Source organism: Coffea eugenioides, chromosome 2 (genome assembly GCF_003713205.1).
Source record: "Coffea eugenioides isolate CCC68of chromosome 2, Ceug_1.0, whole genome shotgun sequence".
NCBI classification, from domain to species: Eukaryota; Viridiplantae; Streptophyta; class Magnoliopsida; order Gentianales; family Rubiaceae; genus Coffea; species Coffea eugenioides.
This window is the reverse complement of record NC_040036.1, coordinates 27,950,908-27,965,223: the sequence shown is the minus strand read 5'-3', so window position 1 is coordinate 27,965,223 and position 14,316 is coordinate 27,950,908. Positions and strand designations below refer to the sequence as shown.

Sequence of the window (14,316 nt, the reverse complement as noted above, 5' to 3'; positions counted from 1 at the left end):
TCCATATTAAGCCGAATCCTTCAGAAGGGAGCCCAATTTTTCATCCAAAATGTGTGAGGATCCAATAGCCCAGTAAATAACTCGCGGTCATTTTAATACATTCTTTTACCCACTTTCATTTTACTTCACAGTTCACATGCACTTCTCTGTATAATCTAAACCATCAAAATTTCCGGCAACAGATGAACAGAAGCTACCAAAGTTACTTCGTTAAATTGTTCGACTGAAAATCCAAACCTTAAAAAGCTCAAGAATCATGGCTCCAGTGACTCCCACCAGCTCTGAAACTGAACTGGTATTTTTTTTTCTTAAATTCAAATTGTAGACTCCTTTAATATTTTTTTTGGTTACTTCTGATGCTGTGTTAAGTTAGTGGGGCAAACAAATAAAACATGGGATTTTGAAGCATCTTTTTCATTGGAAAGATTGAAACTTTCTGAAATTTTGCACTAATTTTACAGGGAATTTGGTGGAACTGATGTCAATTTTTATTGGGCTTTGTATGGTTTAAAGAAAATGGGCAAGAAGCTTATATATTCTATGGAGATATTGTTAGTTGTGCCATACTTAATTTATAGTGGCGTTTTGCACTCTTTTGTGTCTTGATGAAGTTAATGAATTGCATAAATTAGTGTTGAGGAATTACAGGATGCAATACTTGATATTCCATGCCTTACCAAGATAGATTTTTTTTCAAAATGGAGGTATTTGGATTCTTCGTCCAGTTATTGAATTCTAATAATGGGTTTTGGCAGATTTTGGTGGAAGAGAAGTCATCTGCAAGAATTTGGGTATTGAACAGGCCTAAGCAGTTGAATGCATTGAATTTTCCCATGGTATGTGTTTAGTAATTATGAGACATGTTTCTTTTCTAGGTTTCTCTTGCACTGATATCTTCTTGTACAATGCAAGGAATATAAGGAATATTTAACAACAGTATTCAGTTACTTTTTTCATTGGGCAAATAGGGCTCACTTTGTTGCATAAATTGGATTCAGTGATTGATCATGCATGTTTAGGTTTTTCAATTAGTGGTGACCTGTTGGATGATATGTATTAACCTAAACCAGTTTGTCATTCAAATTCTAATGCAGTTTGCAGTGTGTCAGTTTTTGAGGTTCTCATACTTGTACATTGACTCTTTGAAAGTGTGTGTAATTTTCGAACCTCATGTTGGAGAGGAAGTTTCTTTTTCTGATGAAGGGTGTGCGTTGTAAACATTCGGTTTTAATTCTCTGATGCTGCATATTATATGGAGGCTACAGCAGTAAGTGGAATAAGCAATGGAGTTGGTATCAACTTATTCCAGAAGCATGAATTAGTAATCTATGGCCTGTAATGTCCTATCTTGCTACCATTTTGATCATGTTGCTTTATTATGGGTCCGATGATCTACATTCCTGGTCCTCAAGCACGGTTATGTTGTTGTTTTATGTGATAATTAGATACAAATCAAATTCATAACCTAGACAAGGTTTTGCATGCATATATTTCAGTGTTTAAACCTTCATGGATATTCTATCTGGTAAGAAATGCTTAATTTTCTGTGCTTTCAAGGAATATTGTGATTTAAATGGGAATCAATAAGGACTGGCGATGTTATGATTGACCACTACCATGCTGAAGGAGTAACTGTTTTGAGTTTGGCATTTCGATGTCTTTGTGTGTAACTGAGGCTTGTGCGTTTAGTTAATTTTATACGTTTATTGAATACTCATGTGCCAGGTCTGTATTGTCAAGTGGCCATAATGGTTATCAGTTTTCCAACTGTTTTGAATATCATTTTCTCACCTTTAGAGTTTCTAGTTTGGCTTGTATATATCCCCTACGGTAGCTCACTCAAAATACTGCAGATTTCAATGAATGCAGTTTGATTTTTCATCTGATGCTTGCAATTAAAATATTTTCATGCTAAAATATTATTTGATGATATCTTGTTAAACCGACAGTAAGGATTTTGCTAGTCACACAAACCATAAGGGTGACGCAAGCATTTGCAAAAATTGTATCTGAACTTTAATAAATATCTTAGAGCTTTGTTGATTGTCTTGTTACAGGTATCTCGACTGCTGGATCTTTTCCTAGAAACTGAGAAGGATCTGAGTGTAAAGCTGATTGTTTTGAAGGTAAACTGCAACTTCATACTTCTCTGATTGTTTAGGGTTTTGCAAGGAGATCCTTCTTATATACTTGACTTAGAAGGTCGAGCAAAACATCCTTCTTGGACCAAATGTCCTTTAGTGTCAATGATAGGATTTTGTTTTGCCATGATCTGATAAATTTGGAACTTGTTAAGGCACTGTAGCTTTCTCTGTACTGTGTTTGGGCCTATGGTAGATGTAGATGATTGGTTTACTAAAGAATGTTAATTATGAGTTTAAAAATTGGCAGATCTTTCACTTTGAAACATCTAAGCAATTTCTTTACCCCAAAATTGTTGCTTGGTAAATTAATATGGGGTTGCCAAGATCTTGTTTTGTTGCTTTTTGAAGTGGTGTGTATTGTTCAGCGATTTTTTTTCTTTTTCCGGCTTATCATCTTAGGGAATAGGAAGAGCATTCTGTGCTGGAGGCGATGTTGCAAATGTGGTTCGTGATATTAGTCAAGGTGGATTCTTTCTTCCTTTTAATTGTCTTTTTGGCTGAACTAAAGTTTTCTATTCCAGATGATAAGACCCAAAGTTGATCCTTCAGTTTAGGGTGGATTGGATGTAACTTTAACATGCCTGTGTATGAATGTCTTGAAACAAAGTAGTGAAAATATTAGTTGATTCCAATCTTGTAGGAGACTGAAAGAAAATTAGCCCCAAAGTTTCAGATGATAGATTATCCAATATGTTTGAAGCACCTCTTAATTTGCAAGTTTAGTCAGAGCTATATTGACTGTGCTATTTTTGTTCCTTTTTTTACCCAGTTAGGCACTCGAATTTGCAATCTCTTAAAATTGGAAAAATATCTCTTAAGATTTTTTTAAGGATTACCTTTCTCCTTAGGATTTTTTATTTGTCACTCAGAACCCTTCTCTTATTTTCCTACACTTGAAAAGTTTGTCAAGGGTAAAAATGCTTGAAATAATACAAATAGACATTAAGCATTGAATTTTGTATTGCAGGCTTGTTTGCATACTAAAATGCATTTTCTTATGATTGTGTTTCAATTCAGTTATGACATCTAATTATTTTGCTTGTCTAACTCATACTGTTGGTTAAAGGTTTTCAGTATACCATTGATCTCCTTTTTTTGGTCCTTTTTCTCTTCCTTTATTTGTTCTTGAATAGATCTGATGCATATTTGCATTTATTCAGAAAGTTTACAAATTTCCTTAATTCTTCTGGAAATGTTATTTGCATGAAAAATACTCTTAATAAACCTGAAGCTATTAAGTTTGCATTTATGCATGTCCATATCCAACCGAGTGTTTTCAAGAACCAACAGTGGGCGGTGAGTAAAAAGGATAAAATATGAGTATAGAATGCATATTTTTTCTTTATCTTTGCTCTGTAAGTTTTGTTTTGATCCTTCAAATAACTGACATCCTTCTTTGTCTGGTCGGAATTTTATAGGCAGCGCTTTATCAGAATTTGACCTTTTGAGTACTATTATACATTGAAAAATTGATAACTTTGAGTGTGCATGCTCAAACATCTAACCAAATTAATTTTTAGTAGAAGTTCTAGAAGTTTGTCTCTGTATTCAATCACACTTTCTGGAGATAAATTTGTCAATAAAGAAATTCGTTGCAACTTAACACGTGAAAAGTTACCAAAAGAAAATCTGAATGACAGTTAGAACTGTAAGGATCTAGGTGGTATTTAATAGAATTCTGAATTGTCTAGTTGATGATTAGAAGTTTTGAAGTTGGTCAGTTAACAATAGATACTTTAACTAAGGTTCTTATTTCTCAATACTTAAATTCTCCAGCTTATTTGCAATTGTAGTTATGTCAAGAAATTTCAGTTGGTCGTAAGAACCTTTATTACCTATAACTTATGATACTTTACTGTTATTTGCATCAGGAAACTGGAGATTAGGTGCACATTTTTTCCGTACAGAATTCACTTTGAACTATTTGATAGCAACATACAGTAAGCCACAGGTGCTAATTTATAATCATGATGAAGCTTTGCATTTTGTTGTTTATGACCTTTGACTCTTGAAGGTTTTGGTATGTGATACTTTAAATACTCCTATATTCTCACTATTAATCACCAATGTTTTGAAGGTTTCCATTCTTAATGGAATTGTCATGGGTGGAGGAGCGGGTGTTTCAATCCATGGTAGATTCCGAGTTGCTACAGAGAATTCGGTAGGTACTTCTTTCTTTGTTTCCTGTGAAAGTACTTGGTGTGCAATTCTCCTGTGTCTAAATTAATGTATTTGCTATGTTGCAGATTTTAGATCGCTGCTTTTTCTCCTTCTTTTCATCTTCTCTACTTATATCAGAAGTTTTTGATAGTTGATCCCCTTCTGAAACTTATCTTTTCTGATTTCTGTGTTTGGATAAGTTGGGATTTGAACTCTCAACACTGAGTGGATAAAATTTTCATTTGTTACCTGGATATCTGTTAGATGTCTTTTAGAATCCATGATTATCCTCTCCTCCCATTCAAAAGATCCAAAATATTTTGCCTGAGAAGTATGAATAAATTGAATTTTCAGAAGAAAATAAAATTGATAAACTGCACTGCTTTTTTAAGGTTATAATATGTTAATATCTGAAGGCGTATTGGCATTCTTGCCTCCTATCGCCAGCAAAAAATATGATGCTATTACTTTCTCAATTTTCAGTTTACTTATTATTTTCTCCTCCCTCATGCTATAATTGATTTGGATTTCAGTGAAATTTCTTGACTATAATCTCCTTGCTTTGACTTTCTTGTAGGTTTTCGCCATGCCTGAAACTGCCTTGGGACTTTTCCCTGATATTGGTGCCTCTTATTTCCTATCAAAACTCCCTGGCTTCTTGGGTAATTCCAGTTACATTTTTATTGTTTGCTCGTTTCTGTTTAGGGAAGTGAACATTTTTTAAACAAAAGCAGACAAGGGTACAGGGTTGATAACCTCCTACTTTACCTGATTCCATATTGATCACCATGTTAATTAAGGTTATACGTTGCAAGTAATTATATACTTAATAACAGTGAACATTAATTTCACTTAGTCCTACATTCCAAGATACTTAACCCATTGGTGAGAAGTCTGAACCTGAGTCTGACTTGATTTGCCGTACATTACATAAGCATTAGACCCTTTTGTTGATTATTTTACCATAAAAATGATTATATAAACTATATGTTCAGCAATATTTGGTTGGAAGTGTGTGTTGAGGCATTCAGAAGAGTAATCTTGATTTTTATTGTGAGAAATTATCGGAAAATACTTGATTCTGCTGCTTCTGTTCCAACTGTTTTTATTTATGTTTATACGAGTCAATGGTATATTTGTTGTGTCAAAGATTGTGTCAGCCTTTTAAACCTTAGAGACTTTGCATGTGCTTTACTAAAAAGGGCAAGCTGGGTTTGAGTTTCAATGTTTGAGCGGATTTAAAATGAAACATTTGCAATTTGATAATGATTCTCATGTTGAAATCCATGGTCTAAAAACTGTTATACATTGTCTCTTAGCTCAATTGCCACAATTTTGCCTGCCTCATATTTTTCTCATTGATTATGTTCTTGGTTTGGCATGTTTGATGATGTTAGCTGTTCTGGCAATGGGCCCTTTTACAATAAAGTACTTTCAAATATGATCAGTCTCATTGGACTGAAAAAATTGACAATCTTTCTAGTTCTGTTCTTTCTCCGCCTTCCCTCTCTGCCTTTAATTTCAAGATTTTTTTTTGGTAAGCTTAGTTTGAAGACTTTAGTGTACACTAAATGGTCTCTGAGATTGCAGTGTGTCACTTGCCTTTTGAATTTATCGTGTTCACTGGTTCAAGGAATAGAGGAATCTGATGGTTATTTCATGGTTGATCCTCTTAGCCTCCTTGGTTAATTGATGTTTGGTTCTGGGATCTTAATCAACTTGTTACTAAATTTTTTCAATTAAAAACCAAATGATTGAAGTTGATTCCCTTTTTGTGCCTGGAAGCTCTTTAATTGGTTGTTACTGGAATATGGGGAGAATACTTTTCTGGAACAGTTAACGTCATACTTTACAAATTTATTGGGCCACTATATTGCTACATGTAAATAATTACATGCTTTTATGCAGCAAACATTGTGTTACCTATCAAAAGGATAGTCCATAGGCACTAGAGATACTGTTTAAATTTCGAAACTTCCAAGCTTCTTATTTTTCACATATTTCCCTAAGCTTTAATTTTTGATATCCAGTTGAAGGTTGTTCCAGATAAGCTAGTGACATTTTCTGATAATAATGTAATCTTAGCTGTAACTGATCCAGAGGCCCCTTTTTTCATTTGTCCAGATCCTGTTCGGGCCTTGCTATATATAATTAATGAGTGTCTGGTATGCACACACATAAAAGCACACAATAAATAATCAGGAACGTTTGTACATGCTTAAAAGTGGATACATCTAATTATAGATACAGAAGCAATACATGTATATATGTTTATCCGTATGAAAGGATTTCCCAGGTAGACATGTCATTAATGTTGGGTCTATATGTACATATTTAACTACTACATAGAATAAGTCATTGCTTTTCACTGCTATTTATATAACCTTCTTTACTCATATTTGTTGTGGCAGTTTTAACTCGTGATAGTCATTGTCTCATTTCTTAGTCTGTTAGAGAAAATATCATTTGCATCAGTACGGTGAGTTTATTTGCTGATTATACCTTTTCAATTGTAATTGAATGTCTTTGGCAGGAGAATATGTTGGCCTCACGGGTGCTAGGCTTGATGGTGCTGAAATGCTTGCCACTGGTCTAGCAACTCACTTTGTTCCAGCACAGGCACGTCTTTCTGCTAACATCTATTGTAATGAGAAGTTAGTGTTCTAAGTTTGAGGTGGTCTTACAACTTTTGACTTAAAAATTCTACAAATTTGACCATCTGCATGTACTTTTCAACTTGATATGCTTGTGGCTAGTCATTGGTATCAATTTTTTTGATTGTTCAGACTTAAAATGTTGTCTCTGACCTCATCTGATTCGGGCAAATTGACTGGACCTTCAATTGTAGGCTTGTAACGTAACTGGATGGTTGAGCAAAATGGTGAAATAAAGATAATAAACTATGAAAAGAAGAGGAAAAATGAACAAAAAAGAAAGGTTATGCAACCCAATGCTTTTGTGGTTTTTTTCTTTTCTTTCTTTGGATGTGTGTTCCTCCGCCAACCGCCCCTCCCCCCCTTTTTAAAGCAGAAGAATCTGTGTTTTATTCCCATGTAGGGGATTTTTTAATTTTTTTTGTTTCTTGTTTAGTTGTAAATTTTTGGTTGGATGAACCCCAGTTGGGCAGGCTGTTAATCTGCCTTTATACTAGCTCAGCTTCTAGTGTTAGTATTGACATAAATACTCAGCAAGCAGAGAAGGGAATCTTAACTCCATAACTCGTAAAATTAATCTATGAGGGCATCACTCTGTCTAAGCTCTTTTTGTTGCCTGAGTTGCCTTTGTGGCTTCTTCTGGTTCTTCATTGTATTAAAGAACTGTGTTTGGGTATGAATGACATATTGATTTTAGCATTCATTCTTCTCTGTGGCCTGCAAAATTATGTACATGATTTTAGTCTACAGATCAGGTTCCTTGGAGCCCATCTGTAGATTATTTTCATTTTTGAGTGCTGCCATGTGGTTCATTTCACGAGTTGTCCTAGTTCTAGTTGTTATGATATACTATAGAGGAATTTTTCCAGTGCAATCAGTGAGGATTTCCCTGTCTGTGGTGACCTAAATAATCCTTTCCTACAACTCTTGAAGAAAATGTTCTGGGCATATTATCTGTTAAATAAACTTCTCAATAATTTAGGCTAGCAACTAGTAAGAATAAAGACTCATGTAAAGCTTGAAATATTCTTTCAGCTTTTTCTTTCTCATCTTATTATGTCTAAAACTCTAATTTAGTGTGATTGTTTTACTATCATGCTTATTTTCTGGACAGAGAATATCATCACTCGAAGAGGCACTCTATAAAGCAAATTCAAGTGATCTCGGTATTATTTCTTCAATCATTAGTGAATTCTCACAAGTGCCAACCTTGAAGGAGAAGAGCTTTTATCATAGGTAGTTTACTGTTAATTATGATATCATTGCATACGAATTACCTTGAATGTCCTCTGCTTGTGTCAAAATGGAACTGCTTGTGAATTTGATGCTTGCTTATACGTTTAGTAAATTGTAATTAGCATCTTTCTTGCTATTGTTTCTACGTCAAGGGTCTTGTATATGAGTTCAAAAGACTAGTTTTGTATGATTGTCTTAAAAGTCTATTCTTATATGTGGTGGTGGAAATAACAGTTCTTTGCATTGCTTCTGCAGGGAAAAAGGTAATAAATGGTAATGTAGGTTGAGTCTTTTATAATATTTTTCAATGTTCGCTGCATATATTCAGATTAATATTCCTTTCTTTAGCTGTAATGCCTGGTAATTGAAGAGTACCTTATGAAGTTAGGACCTGTGTTACCTTTCCATGCAGTCATTATTTCATTCTTGTCTTCTGTCAGCGTCCTCATTAATGTTGAAATATATCTACAGGTTGACCATCATTAACAAGTCTTTTTCTCGAAGAACTGTCGAAGATATTATATCTACACTGGTAATTTTAATATTTTTCCCCTTTTCTGAAAGAAATTGCCCAATAACCATTTTGTTTGTTAGCTTGTACCAATGATCTTTTTTTTTTGACCCTACAAGTTAGATTTATGATTGGTTCTCTTATTTTATTCTTGAGAATTTCAATGGTGCTCGCCAACAATTTTGCACTCAATTCTGTTAGGAGAGGGAGGCTGCTGGCAGCAATGATGATTGGATCTTATCAACTATCCAGTCACTGAAGAAAGCATCCCCTACAAGTCTAAAGATTTCATTGAGATCGGTAAACATTTAATGATATTTGTTTGGCACGGAAATTGTTTGATTTAAATTGCGTCTGAATCCTTACCAACAAGGTCTAATATGTATATATGCAAAATGGGTTAGCTACAATCTATCATGACCTGATGCTTTAGTACGCAGGTTGTTTGAGTAACTTCTAAAAAATCTTTAAACGAGCATAATGATGATCCTATTGAATCCAATTGGCATATCCCACCAAAAAGGCATGGCTATCTGATTGTAAAATGGCTCAGTATCTTCTCACTCAGAAATCAAATAACAATTGCAAATACCTCGAAGGATTGCATTAGCAATTTTTACGTCTGGTGCAGATAAAAAGTGGTGGGATTAGGCAAACTGCTGGGAAAAAGTTCATTATGGCTGCTTGTTATCATGTTATGTTCTTTTTGAAATAATTATTTATCTTGGACATTTAGCTAATGCTCCTATGCGTGATAGAACTTTTAGGATTTGTTCACGTTTGCTTTATAACATCCTATGCGCTGGGCATGCATTGTTTTGTTTGTATAAGCTACTCTGTCTGTAGTGACACTTTTGTTAAATAAGCCAAGTTCGATCGATTTAGTTCTTATGGCTGGTTGGGAGGTTGTGGAAAATGCTTCATAGAGGTGGGATAAACTAGGACTTGAATATCGTAGCTGTGGTACTGTTCACCATCAACCTTTCGAGATTAACTTGCAGAATTTTGTTTAGATGGCTTATTGATATATTCCTAGGAGGAGCTCAGAAGTGGGCTGCAGTGAGTTGATGATTCCGAAGTCCAGATACCATTTCTAGGCACAGTGATCATGTGTACTCCAGAAAGTTTGATGATTTTCGTTTTATTAAACAATTTTTGTTCTTCTGCTTGTTTATTGTAGATTAGAGAAGGGAGGCTCCAAGGCGTTGGTAAATGTCTTGTTCGTGAATATAGAATGGTTTGCCATGTCATGAGGGGCGAAATGAGCAAGGATTTTTTTGAGGTGTGTACCAATTCAATTCTATCCTTTTCCTTATTACTTTCTTCCCCCAGTTCCAGATGACTAAACCTGTGTGCAAGTGCAGGGATGTCGAGCTATATTGCTGGAGAAGGACAGGAATCCAAAGGTAGACTGGAATCCAAATTATCTAGCCAACAAAGTTCATTCTTTATATGGAAGTTTAAACCAATTTACATTCTCTCACTCTCACTCTCTCCAGTGGCAACCTTCTAAGTTGGAGCTGGTTAGTGACAAGATGGTTGACAGATACTTCTCTAAGGTAGATGAAGACGATTGGGAAGATCTGGAGCTCCCACCAAGATCAAACTTGCCTTATCATGCCATTGCAAAGCTCTAAATATGATCCAAAGGAAAATTCCCTTGATTCTGTACAATAATCATAGTAATAACATGTAGCAACATGCCTCACATTTTTCCAAGGGTAATATAATAATGCCTTGTGTTGTTGAGAGGCTTTCTTGATGTAGATCGGAATTATTCATAATATTGTGATTAGAGGTGTCAATTTGGATTGAGATCCATTTATCCATCCATATAATTCATAAGTAAATGGATTTGGATGATCCATTTATAGTATTAGTTTTAAATGGTTGATCAAAGTAAAATCATTAAATTAAATGGATTTATATGGATTATTCACAAAAATCATATATATCCATTTACTTAAAAACCAAATAAAAGAAACGGAAAGGAATTGACTAAAAATCATGTTTCTTGTTGCATGCTTTTCAACTCGATTCCAGGCAGAGAACCCAACTATAAAAACTCATCTTCAAACAGTCATTCTCAAAAACAGCTAATACGCATGTGACATTTCTATAAATACTCATCTTCCAGTACAAGGAAGAAGACCCCCACAAGGAATGTGCTGTGTGCTTGGAGGGTTTCAAGATCGGTGAAGTTTGCAAATTGCTGCACATTTGCAACCACAACTTCCATGTTCAGTGCATAGACTCGTGGTTGCTGCAGGCGCCTTTTTGTCCTGTCTATCGAACATTTGCGAACTCTATTTAGACGCAATAGCTAGTGAGAAATATTTAATATCGTACATGATTATCATCATTTTCTCTAGTGGTTTTGGGATTTGGAATTTGGGTTTGAGCTAGACTCCTATTTGCCTGAAATTATTTTTTTTTTGGCCCCCGTGTAAATATGTAAATCCTTTTTAAGTGGTTGGCTCTTTAGTTGCGTTCAATGTGATCTTAAGAGTATCAAGCAGAAAACTCTTGAAACAGAATTCTGAAGCTATCTAACTTGCACTTTAGTGAGCAAGTGATTTGTAGGAATTTGTGTTCACCATGCTTATTTTGATACTGCTTTGGTCTTGATAGAATTATTTAAATGGATTATAAATGGATAATTGGTTTTTATTTAATCTATTTAGATTCATTTATTAAATGGATTGGATAAATTTCATCCACTATCTATTAAGGCAAAACCAATTATGAACCATTTATCCATATTGACACCTCTAATCCATAGCATGTTTTCGAAATTGCAGAAAAGGAGAGAAAATGAGTTCAGTTTATAAACTTTGGCCTTGTATGGCAAGCAAGTTTTTGGCCAAGTTTGTCTGCACAAGTTTTCTAACAATTTTAATTATAGTAACCTCAAAATACAATTTCTACAGTAAGTTACAGTAAAGTTTTAGACAAACATTCAAAAAACTCACTTGCCAAATGGGCCTTTGTTACAAGAAAATGAATAAATTAGTGATAGTTGTGACCCATAGAGGTGCAATTTATCAGTCATCTCTTGCTCCAACTGTTAAATACTTGGACCTCATTTTCAGATGACCTGAGCTTTCACCTGTACTCTCAATAATTCTCAACTTGATGCTTCAAAGGTTGTTCAGAAGGATCATTTATGGCAACTTTGATAGACTTTTGTGCAGAGAAATGGTCAAGCCTTCCTATAGAAAACCAGCTAATAAACCAGCTGTGGACAAGTTGTATCTGATAACTTGCCACTTGTGATTCAGATAAGGAAAAGAAAGTGAATATTATCAATCCTCAAGGAACTGTCATGATTATGCTCAGAAGGAAAATAGAATATAGAAATGAATGACAGAAAGGAATAATCCATTTTTATGACTATGGCATTGAATCATCAAAACACCATATGACTTTTACAGTTTACTTGACCTCCTGTAGCCTAGTTTGTCACATGCAAAGAATTCTCCAAGTATAATGTAAATAATCTCTTACGAAAATTGAATCATGCCTTAAGATCAAGATCAATCTGTGAGTCTTAATCTTGAAAGAGACATAATTCTTTTAATATTGAAGAAACTGGATATGACAAAAAATCGATTACGAAATAAAACAACTAAGAAGATGAATCTTTGACTGCACACTAAAAATTTTGTTTAGTGAAAGAAATCAGTGGACATACCTAACCTTGCCTAAGGTCGGCAGGTCAATGACTCAATGCCACTGCAAAAATGGGCTGTCTGTATTAGTAAGACTATTCCTCTATCCAACCTAAAAAAAGAAAAAAGACTAATTTTTTTCCATCTGAAGTGGGTTCAACATGGGTTTAAACTACAAATTGAAGCCAACAAATTCTTGAAAAAATATATATACTTTTATTTGTTTTTAAACTTAGTACAACAAATCCAAGGGGTTTGCCCTATGAGTTGGCATTGACCAAACAATTGAAGGAACAACACATGGAGTTGTAGTTAAACAGCATTTTTTTTTTAAAAAAAAATTAGCAGTGTTTATGTTAGCAATACATAAATTCCTACTGAACTCCAATAAAAATCACTGGTTTAGTCGTTTTGGTGGTTAAACTAAGATTCCCTTTGACCATCAAAGGCTGGCTTTGATCACATGTTGAGACCAAGTGCTTTAGTGCTTTGAAATTTCCAAAACCATCAAAATCATCGGCTTGTTTGATAGTTATAGCAAACCCCTATATTGTATCCTTGTACTTCTGCCCAAGGCCCAATTTCTGCTTTCAAGTCTATAACTTTGGAGGACAAGTATACAATCGCTGTCAAATGGTTTACTCTCGGGGGAAAAAAAAAAGGGATGTCTGGAAACACAACCACATACAACTTTTTTCGTACATAATCTTCAAACTACGAATTTCGATTTGAAAAACTCATTTGTCAAATAAAAATCGCATTTTTTGCCTTTCTCTACCAATAATATTAATTTTTAGGAGTTTTTTTTTTATTTTTTTTAATATAAGTGAAAGGTCTCAAAATCAGTTCTCTCCCTTGCACTTCCTCTTTTATATCACTCAATGCATTATTCCCTCGACTCTATACGAGTTTAATTTAGTCGTACTCTGCAGTTGTTTGCAGTGCACTTTGGTTGTCATTTTCATCTTAGACGGATTTGCAGGGAAAGTGGACATCTCTTTAATTCCAATTTATTAACTGTAAGTCTGTAACAACCAACCTATGCAGTTCGATTTCAACGAATATTCCATAAGTCCCAAAAAATCAAAGCGCCAATTAAAGCAACAAAAGTCTAATTAGAAAAACTAGTGTCAGTGTGTGGAAAATTAAGGTGGTCTCTGCCTATTTGATTTTCCTATCTCTCTCCTACTATTAAAGTGAATGACCAAGTAAACGTCTCCCACTGGTCCCGCGTGAATGGTCCAGCGGTAGCACCTCCCATCGGTGACCAATAGGTCCCAAGTTCGAGTCTCTACTCTGCTGGATTTCTCTGCGCACATATCGTGCTTGGGTTGGGTTGGGGTGCCTGGCCGGGCCGCAGGGGATTAGTCGGGTCCCGTAAGGATTGACCCGGACACCCCTGTGTAGACAAAAAAAAAAAAAAAAAACGTAAACGTCTCTCACTAAAATAGTCAGAGCTAATTAATGAAACCCTAATCTTATTGGACATCAAATTTGTAAATATGTCTGAGTCTTTGAAAAAGTTAAAAGGCTTGTCAAGATGTATTGACAAATCAGGTAGCATCGGCACCAGTATTTATACTTTTATCTGAGTTTGTAGTCCGATATCAAGCTGAAATAAAACTCAAATAAGAGATAATTGTCTTCATTTAATTTTTCATAAGATGATGAACTATCATATGTGTTCCCTCCAAAAAAAAAAACTATCATATATGTTTTTGTTACATTTTACCATTTGCAATTATGGATCATGATGAAGTATTTGATTAATTAGGAATTTCGTTCATTGCGATATTTCTGTGACTAAAATCAAAAGGGAAAATGCTAATTTTCATTCCTAAACTTTGGGTTATGAACACATTTTGTTTTCAAACTTTTTAGCATAACACATTTAGTATTTGAACTATCAATTTTTGACCAATTTCATCTTCAAATGAGAA

At 34.6% G+C, this 14,316-nt stretch overlaps 1 protein-coding gene across 1 annotated transcript; it reads left to right on the top strand.

Annotated features, from left to right (window-relative positions):
* The first annotated feature begins 142 nt into the window (after positions 1 to 142).
* Positions 143 to 10,526, top strand: LOC113761665 (3-hydroxyisobutyryl-CoA hydrolase 1-like). Its single transcript, XM_027304749.1, has 14 exons — positions 143 to 295; positions 756 to 836; positions 2,058 to 2,126; positions 2,544 to 2,607; positions 4,016 to 4,095; positions 4,222 to 4,305; positions 4,882 to 4,966; positions 6,838 to 6,923; positions 8,073 to 8,194; positions 8,666 to 8,726; positions 8,907 to 9,005; positions 9,886 to 9,987; positions 10,070 to 10,111; positions 10,205 to 10,526. Exons 1-14 carry the CDS (start codon positions 257 to 259, stop codon positions 10,340 to 10,342), a joined length of 1,152 nt encoding a protein of 383 aa, XP_027160550.1. The 5' UTR covers positions 143 to 256; the 3' UTR covers positions 10,343 to 10,526.
* Positions 10,527 to 14,316: the final 3,790 nt, after the last annotated feature.

Excerpts from the sequence above, each read along its gene's own strand:
- LOC113761665 (XM_027304749.1), top strand. The coding sequence starts at position 257 with ATGGCTCCAGTGACTCCCACCAGCTCTGAAACTGAACTG. Across the intron at positions 6,924-8,072 it reads CTCACTTTGTTCCAGCACAG|AGAATATCATCACTCGAAGA; the intron begins GCACGTCTTTCT and ends TTTTCTGGACAG. Across the intron at positions 10,112-10,204 it reads AGAAGGACAGGAATCCAAAG|TGGCAACCTTCTAAGTTGGA; the intron begins GTAGACTGGAAT and ends CACTCTCTCCAG.